Source organism: Salmo salar, chromosome 03 (genome assembly GCF_965601325.2).
Source record: "Salmo salar chromosome 03, fSalSal1, whole genome shotgun sequence".
In the NCBI taxonomy this organism is placed as follows: domain Eukaryota; kingdom Metazoa; phylum Chordata; class Actinopteri; order Salmoniformes; family Salmonidae; genus Salmo; species Salmo salar.
In genome coordinates, this window is record NC_138293.1 from 28,449,609 (window position 1) to 28,463,319 (window position 13,711).

At 39.7% G+C, this 13,711-nt stretch overlaps 1 protein-coding gene across 3 annotated transcripts in view; it reads right to left on the minus strand.

The window, feature by feature from the left end:
- Positions 1-774: 774 nt before the first annotated feature.
- LOC106599281 (solute carrier family 12 member 7) overlaps positions 775-13,711 on the minus strand; it is a 101,256-nt gene continuing 88,319 nt past the window's right edge. For all 3 annotated transcript variants that reach the window (XM_014190430.3, XM_014190432.3, XM_045714692.2), the window contains 2 exons: positions 10,099-10,232; positions 775-7,597 (listed from right to left, as the gene is read on the minus strand). In XM_014190430.3, the coding sequence (XP_014045905.1) occupies positions 7,506-7,597; positions 10,099-10,232 (226 nt within the window). In that variant the 3' untranslated portion in view covers positions 775-7,505. The remainder of the gene's footprint in view (positions 7,598-10,098; positions 10,233-13,711) is intronic.

The following is a 13,711-nucleotide window of genomic DNA, read 5'->3' on the forward strand; positions in this document are numbered from 1 at the left end:
GAGGGGGCTGAGCACACACCCTTGTCAGGCCCCAGTGTTGAGGATCAGCGAAGTGGAGATGTTGTTTCCTATCTTCACCACACTGGGGGCGGCATGTCAGGAAGTCCAGGGCCGGGTTGAGAGCCAGGGGCACAAGCTTAATGATGAGCTTGGAGGGTACTATGGTGTTGAATGCTGAGCTGTAGTCAATGAACAGCATTCTTACATAGGTATTCCTCTTGTCCAGATGGGACAGAGCAGTGTGCAGCGTGAAGGCGATTGCATCGTCTGTGGACCTATTGGGGCGGTATGCAAATTGAAGTGAGTGTTTGAAAGTCTTGTCAAATGAATGTCATGACGTTATGATGGTATGATACAGGGGATGTTGGCTAAAAGTACAAACTTTGAGTGCAATACAGTTTTCCCGTCCCAATTCAATAACATCCTATTACATTTCTCCTGATAACTGACTGATCCAGTATAGTGCACACTGTTACATGAATCCAAAGCCCTTGCATTTATCAGGATTCACTGTAGGCTATGCAGTATCCAGGTACAAGTTATTCACAGTGGGAGGTCTTCACATTATCCTGATTGACATCAAGATCTTGCCAGTAAAATATTTTGCGACTTTTCTATTGTAAGCAATGCCCCATGCTGAACAAACCAGGAATAAAAAGATGAACTTGGTACAACTACAGTATATAACCCCAGACGTTACATAAATTATACACATGTCATACACATAAAGGCTGTAACAAATGCAATTAAACCTCTAGTCTGGAGTCACACATATCAAATGGTAAAGACAACATTTTATTTACTTTCAGGATTTTCATAATAAAAAAATAAAAAAAAATCCCATCACTCAAATCTTTTTGAACAGCCCATTTTCTCAACACATTTAAACAAAAAGGGTCGAGGGGGGTGAGTCTACTTTAACTTTAAGAACTACATAACATGAAAGGAAACGGTAAATACTATGCATACGATTGTTGATGTAGAGAACTAAAATGAGTCATAAGAGATATGTACTCCAGCTATACTATCAAATTAATTATGCTACTGATAACTTTACATTGAAATACATGAACTCAGTCATTCTGATATTCATTCATTCATATCATCTTTGGCACGTAATAGACCATCTGAATCTATAGGGCTCATACTAGTACACATGCGAGCAGAATAGGCTGACATGTTTGCGTCTCCCACTATATTTCTATATGAGGTGGATTACAGTATATAATAGGCCACCAACATGCAATACTGTCACAAACAAATGTATAGTATAATTTTTAAAAAGTGCCAAACAATCTTTGCATTCATCTACCATCTATCTTAAAATGATGGATTTAGACACCATGTCATATTCTTATAGTTCTTCCATATTCAGCTAATTCTTATTGTAAAAAATACATAAAATATGCCTTGCTAAATTGCATATGGTGCAGACCGCAGACACATTCAGGCTCCCTCAAACACACTGTAACCTCACAACATTGGATTCAAACAAGCATAACGCATGTAGATACGGCATAACCACTAGGGGAGAGTACGACCATGTAGTAGGAACAATGTCGACCCCATAGTCCTGTGTTTACCTACAATACTCATTAGGGACAAAAGAATAGTTTACAGTATACCCCGGGAAATACAGTACATTCATTCACATCCAAAATCTATCAGAGTGTAGATAGAGTACAACATTAAATAAATCAATACCAGAAACTTTAAGGATCTCAATACACACAATGGCTGCTTTTCTATTGAAATGTACAACTACAGTTGGACTCTAACACAATACACAGCATCACAGACAATTAAATAAGGTATTCAACTGTTTCCTATTACACTGTGATATGTTAAGAGCAGAAGTAGACGTCACCTGATTTACTGACTTGAAAAAATAAACAATAGGCCAACTGCTCAGTATGTCCTTATAGTGCACCAGCCAACTTACACACCATTCTGTGCTGATGAATGTGACATGGACACATTCATTCTCTATAGAACACCTAAATGATAGACTGTCCCAAATGGCAGGGCCTAGCCTAGCCTTTTGGGGGCCCTAAGCGATATTTGGTCCCCCCCCCACCTCCCAGGCAAAACATTTTAGTGGCCCCATTCTTGAAGGCGGAGAGAAATGTACGTTTTAACGTTAATTTCATACAATTCTACACATCTTGCCATGGGGCGCAGAGAAAATACAACTTTTATATTACCGTGTAGTTTACCAATAAAATGGTCTGACGGTGAAGTGGACATACTCAATATTCATATCCCCAAAATAAAGAAATTGTCACTACAATACACTTTAATAGAAAGTTAGCAAAAATAGATAAGATATTGCTACCATGGAAAGGAAAATACCTGTCTTTGTGCAAAAATCACCCTGATTAACTCTTTAGTCATATCCCAGTTTGGCCTTTCCTACACTTGCGACTTGTTTTTTAAATTATATGAGCAAAAAAATATTACATTTTATTTGGAATGGGAAGCCAGATAAAAATTAAATGGGCCTATTTATATAATGAATATGAATTCGGAGGCATTAGACCTCTCACTAAAGGCTTCAGTCATACAAAAGTTATACTTAAAACGGGTTCTCAAGCAGATCCGTAAGAATGTCTCACCCCATGTTCAAGAATGCCCTTTTCCCCTTTATATTTTTTTAATAAAAAAATGTGCTATTTTTAAAACAAGCCATAGAAAGTTGGTTGCAATTTCAGTTTAATCCACCAGAAAAGACAGAACAAATATGACAACAAATATTACGGTTAAACTCAAATATACTGATTGATAAAAAAAAAAAAAATTATATCATAAATAGGACTGGTGGAGTCACACATGCAGCGAACAAAAATATATGTAAATGTCTGCTGTACAACCAACTAATTGCAGCCTTACTGCAAAAATGGAAGAGGCATGTGGAAAGGGGAGAAAGTAAGGAACTTCTCTGTCAGCCCTTCATTAAAGACCAAAATTGGTTAAAGACAATTGTGATAAATAAAAAAGTATACCAGTTTCATTTAAGATCCCAAAAATTGACAGCTGTGCCATACAGATTGCAAAGTAGTCAGGAAGATATTTTTGATGTACCAATTTCATGGCACATGGTTTATGAACTGACACAAAATTATTCCGGATTCAAAACCTTTTTCAATTTAAATTATTATACAAAAATCTTGCAACCAATAGAACATTATATATATGGGGGATAAAACCGTCCAGCTCTGCACATTTAGCTGCAAAGAGACAATCATTAGATAATTTGTTTTGGTACTGTCAATATGCATCTTGTTTTTGGTCGCAGGTTCAGGGATGGCTCTTGAATTGCAACATTTACTTGGAGCTAACTCTACAAATAGCACTGCTGGGTGATTTGAAAAGTCATAGTCAATCGATCAATAATATAATAATACTCTTAGCAAAAATGTTTATCTTTAATTTACAATCTGTAGAAAATATGATAATAGAACATTTCAGAACTTTTGTGAAACATCACAGCTGAAAAATATATGGCAAATAGAAACTGGATGGTGTTCAGAGATATATGGAAAGGGTTGAGTGGAGATGAAGGGTGGGACTAAAAATAACAAGATAACTCATGTAAAAGATACTGTGTCTGTAAAATGTACATAGGTTCATAACAGCACAGTTAAAAATATATGGCAAACAGAAATCCAACTGGATGGTCTTCAGAGATAGATGTGAGGGATTGAGGGCAGCTGAAGGATAAAAAAAACTATTACATACATACATACACACACACAGTTGAAGTCGGAAGTTTACATACACTTAGGTTGGAGTCATTAAAACTCGTTTTTCAACCACTCCACAAATTTCTTGTTAACAAACTATAGTTTTGGCAAGTCAGTTAGGTATATCTACTTGGTGGATGACAAGTCATTTTTCCAACAATTGTTTACAGACAGATAATAACACTTACAATTCACTGTATCAATATTCCAGTGGGTCAGAAGTTTACATACACTAAGTTGACTGTGCCTTTAAACAGCTTGGAAAATTCCAGAAGCTTCTGATAGGCTAATTGACATAATTTGTGTCAATTGGAGGGGTACCTGTGGATGTATTTCAAGGCCTACCTTCAAACTCAGTGCCTCTTTGCTTGACATCATGGGAAAATCAAAAGAAATCAGCCGAGACCTCAGAAAAGAAATTGTAGACCTCCATAAGTCTGGTTCATCCTTGGGAACAGTTTCCAAACGCTTGAAGGTACCACGTTCATCTCTACCATCAATAACAGGCAAGTATAAACACCATGGGACCACGCAGCCATCATACCGCTCTGGAAGGAGACGCATTCTGTCTCCTAGAGATGAACGTACTTTGGTGCGGAAAGTGCAAATCAATCCCAGAACAACAGCAAAGGACCTTGTGAAGATGCTGGAGGAAACCAGTACAAAAGTATCTATATCCACAGTAAAAAGAGTCCTATATCGACATAACCTGAAAGGCTGCTCAGCAAGGAAGAAGCCACTGCTCAAAAACCGCCATAAAAAAGCCAGACTACAGTTTGCAACTGAAAATAAGGACTAAGATGGTACTTTTTGGAGAAATATCCTCTGGTCTGATGAAACAAAAATAGAACTGTTTGACCATAATGGCCATCGTTATGTTTGGAGGAAATAGGGGGAGGCTTGCAAGTCAAAGAACACCCTCCCAACCGTGATGCACAGGGGTGGAAGCATCATGTTGTGGGGGTGCTTTGCTGCAGGAGGGACTGGTGCACTTCACAAAATAGATGGCATCATGAGGTAGGAAAATTATGTGGCTATATTGAAGCAACATCTCAAGACATCAGTCAGGAAGTTGAAGCTTGGTCGCAAATGGGTCTTCCAAATGGACAATGACCCCAAGCATACTTCCAAAGTTGTGGCAAAATGGGTTAAGGACAACAAAGGTATTGGAGTAGCCATCATAAAGCCCTGACCTCAATCATATAGAACATTTGTGGGCAGAACTGAAAAAGCGTGTGAGAGCAAGGAGGCCTACAAACGGGACTCAGTTACACCAGCTCTGTCAGGAGGAATGGGCCAAAATTCACCCAACTTATTGTGGGAAGCTTGTGGAAGGCTACCCGAAACGTTTGACCAAAGTTAAACAATTTAAAGGCAATGCTACCAAATACTAATTGAGTGTATGTAAACTTCTGACCCACTGGGAATGTGATGAAAGAAATAAAAACTGAAATAAATCATTCTCTACTATTATTCTGACATTTCACATTCTTAAAATAAAGTGGTGATTCTAACTGACCTAAGACAGAGGATTTTTTTACTAGGATTGAATGTCAGGAATTGTGAAAAACTGAGTTTAAATGTATTTGGCTAAGGTGTATGTAAACTTCCGACTTCAACTCATATACACACACACACACACACACACACACACACAAGTTTGGGACACAGCTACTCATTCAAGGGTTTTTATTTATTTTTACTATTTTCTACATTGTAGAACAATAGTGAAGACATCAAAACTATTAGGAATGCTTTTCCAACAGTCTTGAAGGAAATCCCACATATGCTGAGCACTGCTTTTCCTTCACTCAGCGGTCCAACACCCCAGACTATCTCAATTGGGTTGAGGTCGGGTGATTGTGGTGGCCAGGTCATCTGATGCAGCACTCCATCACTCTCATTGGTGAAATAGTGCATACACAGCCTGGAGGTGCGTTTTGGGTCATTGCCCTGTTGAAAAACAAATGATAGTCCCACTAAGCGCAAACCAGATGGGATGGAGTATCGCTGCAGAATGCAGTGTCACCAGCAAAGCACCCCCACACCATCACACCTCCTCCATGCTTCACGTTGGGAACCACACATGCAGAGATTATCCATTCACCTACTCTGCGTTTCACAAAGACACGGCGGTTGGAACCAAAAATCTCAAATTTGGACTTGTCATCAGACCAAAGGACAGATTTCCACCAGTCTAATGTCCATTTCTCGTGTTTCTTGGCCCAATCAAGTCTGTTCTTCTTGTTGGTGTCCTTTAGTAGTGGTTTCTTTGCAGCAATTCGACCGTGAAGGCCTGATTTACGCAGTCTCCTCTAAACAGTTGATGTTGAGATGTGTGTCTGTTACTTGAACTTTGTGAAACATTTATTTGGACTGCAATCTGAGGTGCAGTTAACTCGAATGACTTATTAACTCTGGGTCTTTCTTTCCTGTGGGGGTCCTCATGAGAGCCAGTTTCATCATAGCGCTTGTTGATTTTGCGACTGCACTTGAAGAAACTTTCAAAGTTCTTGTAATTTTCTGGATTGATTGACCTTCATGTCTTACAAAGTAATGGTGGACTGTTGTTTCTCTTTGCTTATTTGAGCTGCTTTTGCCATAATATGGACTTGGTCTTTCACCAAATAGGGCTATCTTCTGTATACCACCCCTTCCTTTTCACAACATAACTGACGGTCTCAAACGCACTAGGGAAAGAAATCCCACAAATGAACTTTTAACAAGGCACACCTGTTAATTGAAACGCATTCCAGGTGACTACCTCATGAAGTTGGTTGAGAGAATGCCAAGAGTGTGCAAAGCTATCATTAAGGCAAAGGGTGGCTACTTTGAAGAATCTCAAATATAAAATATATTTTGATTTGTTTAATTGATTTGTTTAATCATGTTACAACATGATTCCATGTGTGTTATTTCATAGTTCCGATGTCATCACTATTATTCTACAATGTAGAAAATAGTAACATATAAAGAAAAACCCTTTTGACTGGTACTGTATAATATATCTAAAAATAAATGGGGGTTTGGAAGCCACAATCTATCTGCGATATTAAAACTGATCTACCCCCTAAAAGAAAATATATATTGACAAATTTCACCTTGTGTATAACAGAATGTTGAGACCCCGACTAAGCTCTTTTTTGTTCACAAGAGGCTGTAGGGCCCTACGCGACTGCTTATGCCCAAGGCCAGTTCTGCCAAATGGCACCCTATTCCCGATATAGTGCATTACATTTGACCAGGGCCCATAAGAGCTCTCGTCAAAAGTAGTGCACTACAGGGCAAGTGGCTCACTCAAGGGCACAACCACAGTAGGCTGCCTAACCTGGGATTTAAACACCCATCTACCATCTGGACTTACAAGCTACATCCTATGTCAGCTAGGCTAGACCATACTACATTAGAGTCCTGAGCCATGTCATCCGAGGACATCTCTATCCATCCTAATATCATTACTTATGCACTTTGTTCTACTGAAAGAATTCCTATTCCTAACGACTGACATGGAAAACCTGAACGGAAGACAATAAGAAATGGAAAGATTATCCAGAGTGCCCTCTGTTGTCCTCCAGTCAGCAGCAGTGTGTGCTTAGTCTGCTCCGCGTGTGGAGGCAGCCCCCTACTGTCCTCCTATACTACAGTATAGGGGCGACCCACTCCTCTCCTGGCACTGTGGTGGAGGCTGAGGCCCAGCCATTTGTCCGGATGACCCCGCCGGATTCTCTGAGGCTGCACCATACCCGCCCATGTCTGTTGGCGTTAGGAATAGATTGTTATCACCTCCCTGCCTCCGCCACGTACCAGCAGCACACGGTCCAGTCCATCCATAAGAACCTCCAGAAACTCCATGTCTACAGGCCATGTGGTCAAGGAGAAACAACCGCATAGACACTGACGTGGAAGAGTACTAATGGTACAGTGATTTGAAATGTCAAAAGTAATGGGGGCAATAACCTAAAAGTCTGGAATTTTATTTAGATGCAGACGCCTCAAGCAGTTCCTCATCAACAGTTCATGCCCATGTACAATGCCGTCCGTGAAAAAGTATTTCAGATTCTCTATATTTGCATATTCTTTACACTGAATGTTATCAGATCTTCAACCAAAACCAAATATTAAATAAAGGGAACCTGAGTGAACAAATAACATTTGTATACTTATTTCATTTATTTAATTAGAAAAGTTATGCAACACTAGTGCTGAGAGATTTCTAGAAATGTAGTTTTTTAACTAATTGACCAACGTCTATATACACTATACAAAAGTATGTGGACACCCCTTTGCTGACAGGTGTATAAAATCGAGCACACAGCCATGCAATCTCTATAGACAAACATTGGCTGTAGAATGGCCTTACTGAAGAGCTCAGTGACTTTCGAAGTGACACTGTCATAGAATGCCACCTTACCAACAAGTCAGTATGTCAAATGTCTGCCGTGCTAGTGATCTTTTTATGAAGTGGAAATATGTAGGAGCAACAACAGCTCAGCCGCAAAGTGGTAGGCCACACAAGCTCACAGAACGGGACCGCCGAGTGCTGTATGCGCATAAAAATCATCTGTCCTCGGTTGCAACACTCACTACCAAGTTCCAAACTGCCTCTGGAAGCAATGTCAGCACAAGAACTATTCGTCAGGAGCTTCATGAAATGGAAATCTTAACACTACAGCACACAATGACATTCTAGATGATTCTGTGCTTCCAACTTTGTTTCAGCATGACAACGCCCGTGCACAAATCTAGGTCCATACAGAAATGGTTTGTCGAGATCGGTGCGGAAGAACTTGGCTGGCCTGCACAGAGCCCTGACCTCAACCCCATCAAACACCTTTGGGATGAATTGGAATGCCGACTGCGAGTCAGGCCTAATCGCCCAACATCAGTGCCCGACCTCACTAATGCTCTTGTGGCTGAATGGAAGCAAGTACCCACAGCAATGTTCCAACATCTAGTGGAAAGCCTTCTCAGAAGAGTGGAGGCTGTTATAGCAGCAAAAGGGGGACCAACTCATATTAATGCCCATGATTTTGGAATGAGAAGTTTGACGAGCAGGTGTCCACATACTTTTGGTCATGAAGTGTAGTTTAGCACAGAAAACATGGTAATTAACTACAATGATCATAATCCATTGCGTTCCTACTTGTTCGGTCTGTCCGTTTCTTTTACACATGCTATGTTAGGTTAGTGTGGGACATAGAGAGAACAGAGAAGAATGCGAGCTCGAGAGGGATAGCGAGCAGTTGCTTCGCGAGGTATCTCTACCTGAAAAAACATGATCTGTGATTGATAGTTGGTATTCAGCGGTCATAAAAGTATGCCTTATTTATGTCTGGCAAAAATCCTGCGTTCCCCAATAAGCTCCTCATACCAACGGTCAAGCATGGTGGTGGTAGTGTGATGCTTTGGGGATGCCTTTCTCCCTCAGGACCTGGACAACTTGCCATCATTGAAGGAACCATGAATTCTGATTGTATCAGAGAATTCTACAGGACAATGTCAGGACATCCGTCTGAGCTGAAGCCCAGCTGGGTCATGCAACAAGACAATGATCCAAAACACACAAATTCTACATCAGAATGACTTAAAAGCAACAAATATAACATTGTGGAATGGCTTGGTCGAAGTCCAGACCAAAATCCAATTGAGATGTTGTAGCAGGACCTGAAACGAACAGTTCAAGCTTGAACAGTGGCAGGTAGCCTAGTGGTTTGAGCGTTGGACTAGTAACCGAAAGGTTGCAAGATCGAATCCCCAAGCTGACAAGGTAAAAATCTGTCGTTCTGCCCCTGAACAAGGCAGTTAACCCACTGTTCCTAGGCCGTCATTGAAAATAAGAATTTGTTCTTAACTGACTTGCCTAGTTAAATGGTAAAAAAAATAAAAAATAAAAAAGCCACAAATGTCGCTGAGTTAAAGCAGTTCTGCATGGAACAGTGGACCAAAATTTGAAAGACTGATCAACATCTACAGGAAGCGTTTGGTTGCAGTCATTGCAGCTTAAGGTGGCACAACCAGTTAATGAGTGTAAGGGGGTAAATACTTTTTCACACAGGTGAACTGAGTGTTGCTTAATTTTGTTTAATAAATAAATAGGTATCCAATTGTGTTATTTGTTCACTCAGGTTCCCTGTATCTAATATTATGTTTTGGTTGAAGATCTGTTAACATTCAGTGTGAAAAATTAGCAAAAATAGAGAAAATCATAAAGGGAGAAAATACTTTTCACAGCACTGTACATCAGAATAGCTTCAGTCCCTGTCAGTCTATTTATTACTGTAAGATGATACTGACTCAGACAGTGGACACTCCGTTATCCAGTTCAGAGTATACTAGTGGTTTAAAAAAAGGATACAATTCTCGTCACCACCCTTGTTTTTGGGCGGTCCAGGCATGTTCAGCAGCACCAGCTGAGCTCCCTGGGATTTGTTGACCACAACCTCATTCAACTTGACCGCGGTGTGCATCCTCCTCACGTTAGACTGGTTCCTACAAAATAACAGGTTAAACTCAAGAATAACAACTCTTACATGTCTTCTACTTGGATTGAGTCCCAAAAGGCACCCCTTTCCCTATATAATGCACTACATTTGACCGGAGCCTGACAGGCACTGGTCAAATGTAGTGCATTATATAAGGAATAGGGTGCCATTTGGGATGCATTGTATGCCTTATATCCTACTACAGGCTTCTATTATAAACATGACATCACACCTGTCATAAGCTTTCATGATGCGTGACTTGACGGTATCATGGCAAAATTGTAATCACAAAAATGTACAGTAAGCCAATTAGCTACCCTAAGTAATGTATAACAAATGCCTCCATAGACATGCTACAGTATAGCCATACTATAGATTATACTGATATAACATGGTTCAGGAGTAATGTCATGTTGATACTGCATGTAACAGTAGGCTAAACTAAATCTAGTTAAGGAATATTGTAGACAGAAGTAATTGTTGATTTGACAAGAATAATATCACGCCTCACTTACCTCTAAGCATCAAGGCATATTTGTTAGATACAGTTGAAGTCGGAAGTTTACATACACCTTAGCCAAATACATTTAAACTCAGATTTGAACAATTCCTGACATTTAATCCTAGTAAACATTCCCTGTTTTAGGTCAGTTAAGATCACCACTTTATATTAAGAATATGAAATGTCAGAATAATAGTAGAGAGAATTACTTATTTCAGCTTTTATTTCTTTCATCACATTCCCAGTGGGTCAGAAGTTTACATACACTCAATTAGTATTTAAATTGTTTAACTTGGGTCAAACGTTTCGGGTAGCCTTCCACAAGCTTCCCACAATAAGTTGGGTGAATTTTGGCCCATTCCTCCTGACAGAGCTGGTGTAACTGAGTCAGGTTTGTAGGCCTCCTTGCTCACACACGCTTTTTCAGTTCTGCCCACAAATGTTCTACATGATTGAGGTCAGGGCTTTGTGATGGCCACACCAATACCTTGACTTTGTTGTCCTTAACCCATTTTGCCACAACTTTGGAAGGATGCTTGGGGTCATTGTCCATTTGGAAGACCCATTTGCGACCAAGCTTTAACCTGTTTAGGATAGGGGGCAGTATTTTCACGGCCGGATAAAAAACGTACCCGATTTAATCTGGTTATTACTCCTGCCCAGAAACTAGAATATGCATATAATTATTTGATTTGGATAGAAAACACCCTAAAGTTTATAAAACTGTTTGAATGGTGTCTGTGAGTATAACAGAACTCATATGGCAGGCCAAAACCTGAGAAGATTCTATATGGGAAGTGTCCTGTCTGACCATCTTGGCCTTCTGTAGCCTCTTTATCAAAAATAGAGGATCTCTGCTGTAACGTGACATTTTCTAAGGCTCCCATAGGCTCTCAGGAGGCGCCAGAACGGGGAATGATAACTCTGCAGTCCCTGGGCGAAAAACAGTAGGGCTTTTGGAAAGTGGTCGTTCTGAGAACAATGACACTGGCTCGCGCGTGCATGTGAAGACTCCATTTTCTATTTTCAGTGTTTGAACGAAAACAAGGTCTTCCGGTTGGAATATTATCGCTATTTTACGAGAAAAATCGCATAAAAATTGATTTTAAACAGCGTTTGACATGCTTCGAAGTACGGTAATGGAATATTTTGAATTTTTTTGTCACGATACGCGCCGGCGCGTCACCCTTCGGATAGTGTCTTGAACGCAAGAACAAAACGCAGCTATTTGGATATAACTATGGATTATTTGGAACCAAAACAACATTGGGTGTTGAAGTAGAAGTCCTGGGAGTGCATTCTGACGAAGAACAGCAAAGGTAATCCAATTTTTCTTATAGTAAATCTGAGTTTGGTGAGTGCCAAACTTGGTGGGTGTCAAAATAGCTAGCCATGATGGCCGGGCTATCTACTCAGAATATAGCTAAATGTGCTTTCACTGAAAAGCTATTTTAAAATCGGACACAGCGATTGCATAAAGGAGTTCTGTATCTATAATTCTTAAAATAATTGTTATGTTTTTTGTGAACGTTTATCGTGAGTAATTTAGTAAATTCACCGGAAGTTTTCGGTGGGTATGCTAGTTCTGAACGTCACATGCTAATGTAAAAAGCTGTTTTTTGATATAAATATGAACTTGATTGAACAAAGCATGCATGTATTGTATAACATAATGTCCTAGGAGTGTCATCTGATGAAGATCATCAAAGGTTAGTGCTGCATTTAGCGGTGGTTTTGGTTTTTGTGACATTATATGCTAGCTTGAAAAATGGGTGTGTGATTATTTCTGGCTGGGTACTCTCCTGACATAATCTAATGTTTTGCTTTCGTTGTAAAGCCTTTTTGAAATCGGACAATGTGGTTAGATAAAGGAGAGTCTTGTCTTTAAAATGGTGTAAAATAGTCATATGTTTGAAAAATTGAAGTTTTGGGATTTTTGAGGTGTTTGTAATTCGCTCGATCATTGGATATTGGTGAGGCATTCCGCTAGCGGAACATCTGTCCCTTAACTTCCTGACTGATGTCTTGAGATGTTGTTTCAATATATCCACATACATTTTCCTACCTCAAGATGCCATCTATTTTGTAAAGTGCACCAGTCCCTCCTGCAGCAAAGCACCCCCACAACATGATGCTTCCACCCCCGTGCTTCACGGTTGGGATGGTGTTCTTCGGCTTGCAAGCCTCCCCCTTTTTCCTCTAAACATAACAATGGTCATTATGGCCAAACAGTTCTATTTTTGTTTCATCAGACCAGAGGACAAAGTACGATCTTTGTCCCCATGTGCAGTTGCAAACCGTGGTCTGGATTTATTTGAACAGTTAGAGACAGAATAACAACAAAAAAATCCAGAAAAACGCATGTCAAAAATGTTATAAATTGACTCACTGTAGGCCTTGAAATGCATCCACATGTACACCTCCAACTGACTCAAAGGATGTCAATTAGCCTATCAGAAGCTTAAAGCCATGACATCATTTTCTGGAATTTTCCAAGCTGTTTAAAGGCACAGTCAACTTAGTGTATGTAAACTTCTGACCCAATGGAATTGTGATAGTGAATTATAAGTGTTATTATCTGTCTGTAAACAATTGTTGGAAAAGTAACTTGTGTCATGCACCAAGTAGATGTCCTATCCGACTTGCCAAAACTATAGTTTGTTAACAAGAAATTTGTGGAGTGGTTGAAAAACGAGTTTTAATGATTCCAACCTAAGTGTATGTAAACTTCCGAATTCAACTGTATTTTTAGCACCAGTCAAAAGTTGACACACCTACTCATTCAAGGGTTTTACTTTATTTTTACTATTTTCTACATTGCATAATAATAGTGAAACATCAAAACTATCAAATAACACATACGGAATCATGTACTGCGGTAACCAAAAATGTGTTAAACAAATCAAAATATATTTTATATTTTGAGATTCTTCAAAGTAGCCACCACTTTGTCTTGATGACAGCTTTTCACACTCTGGCATTCT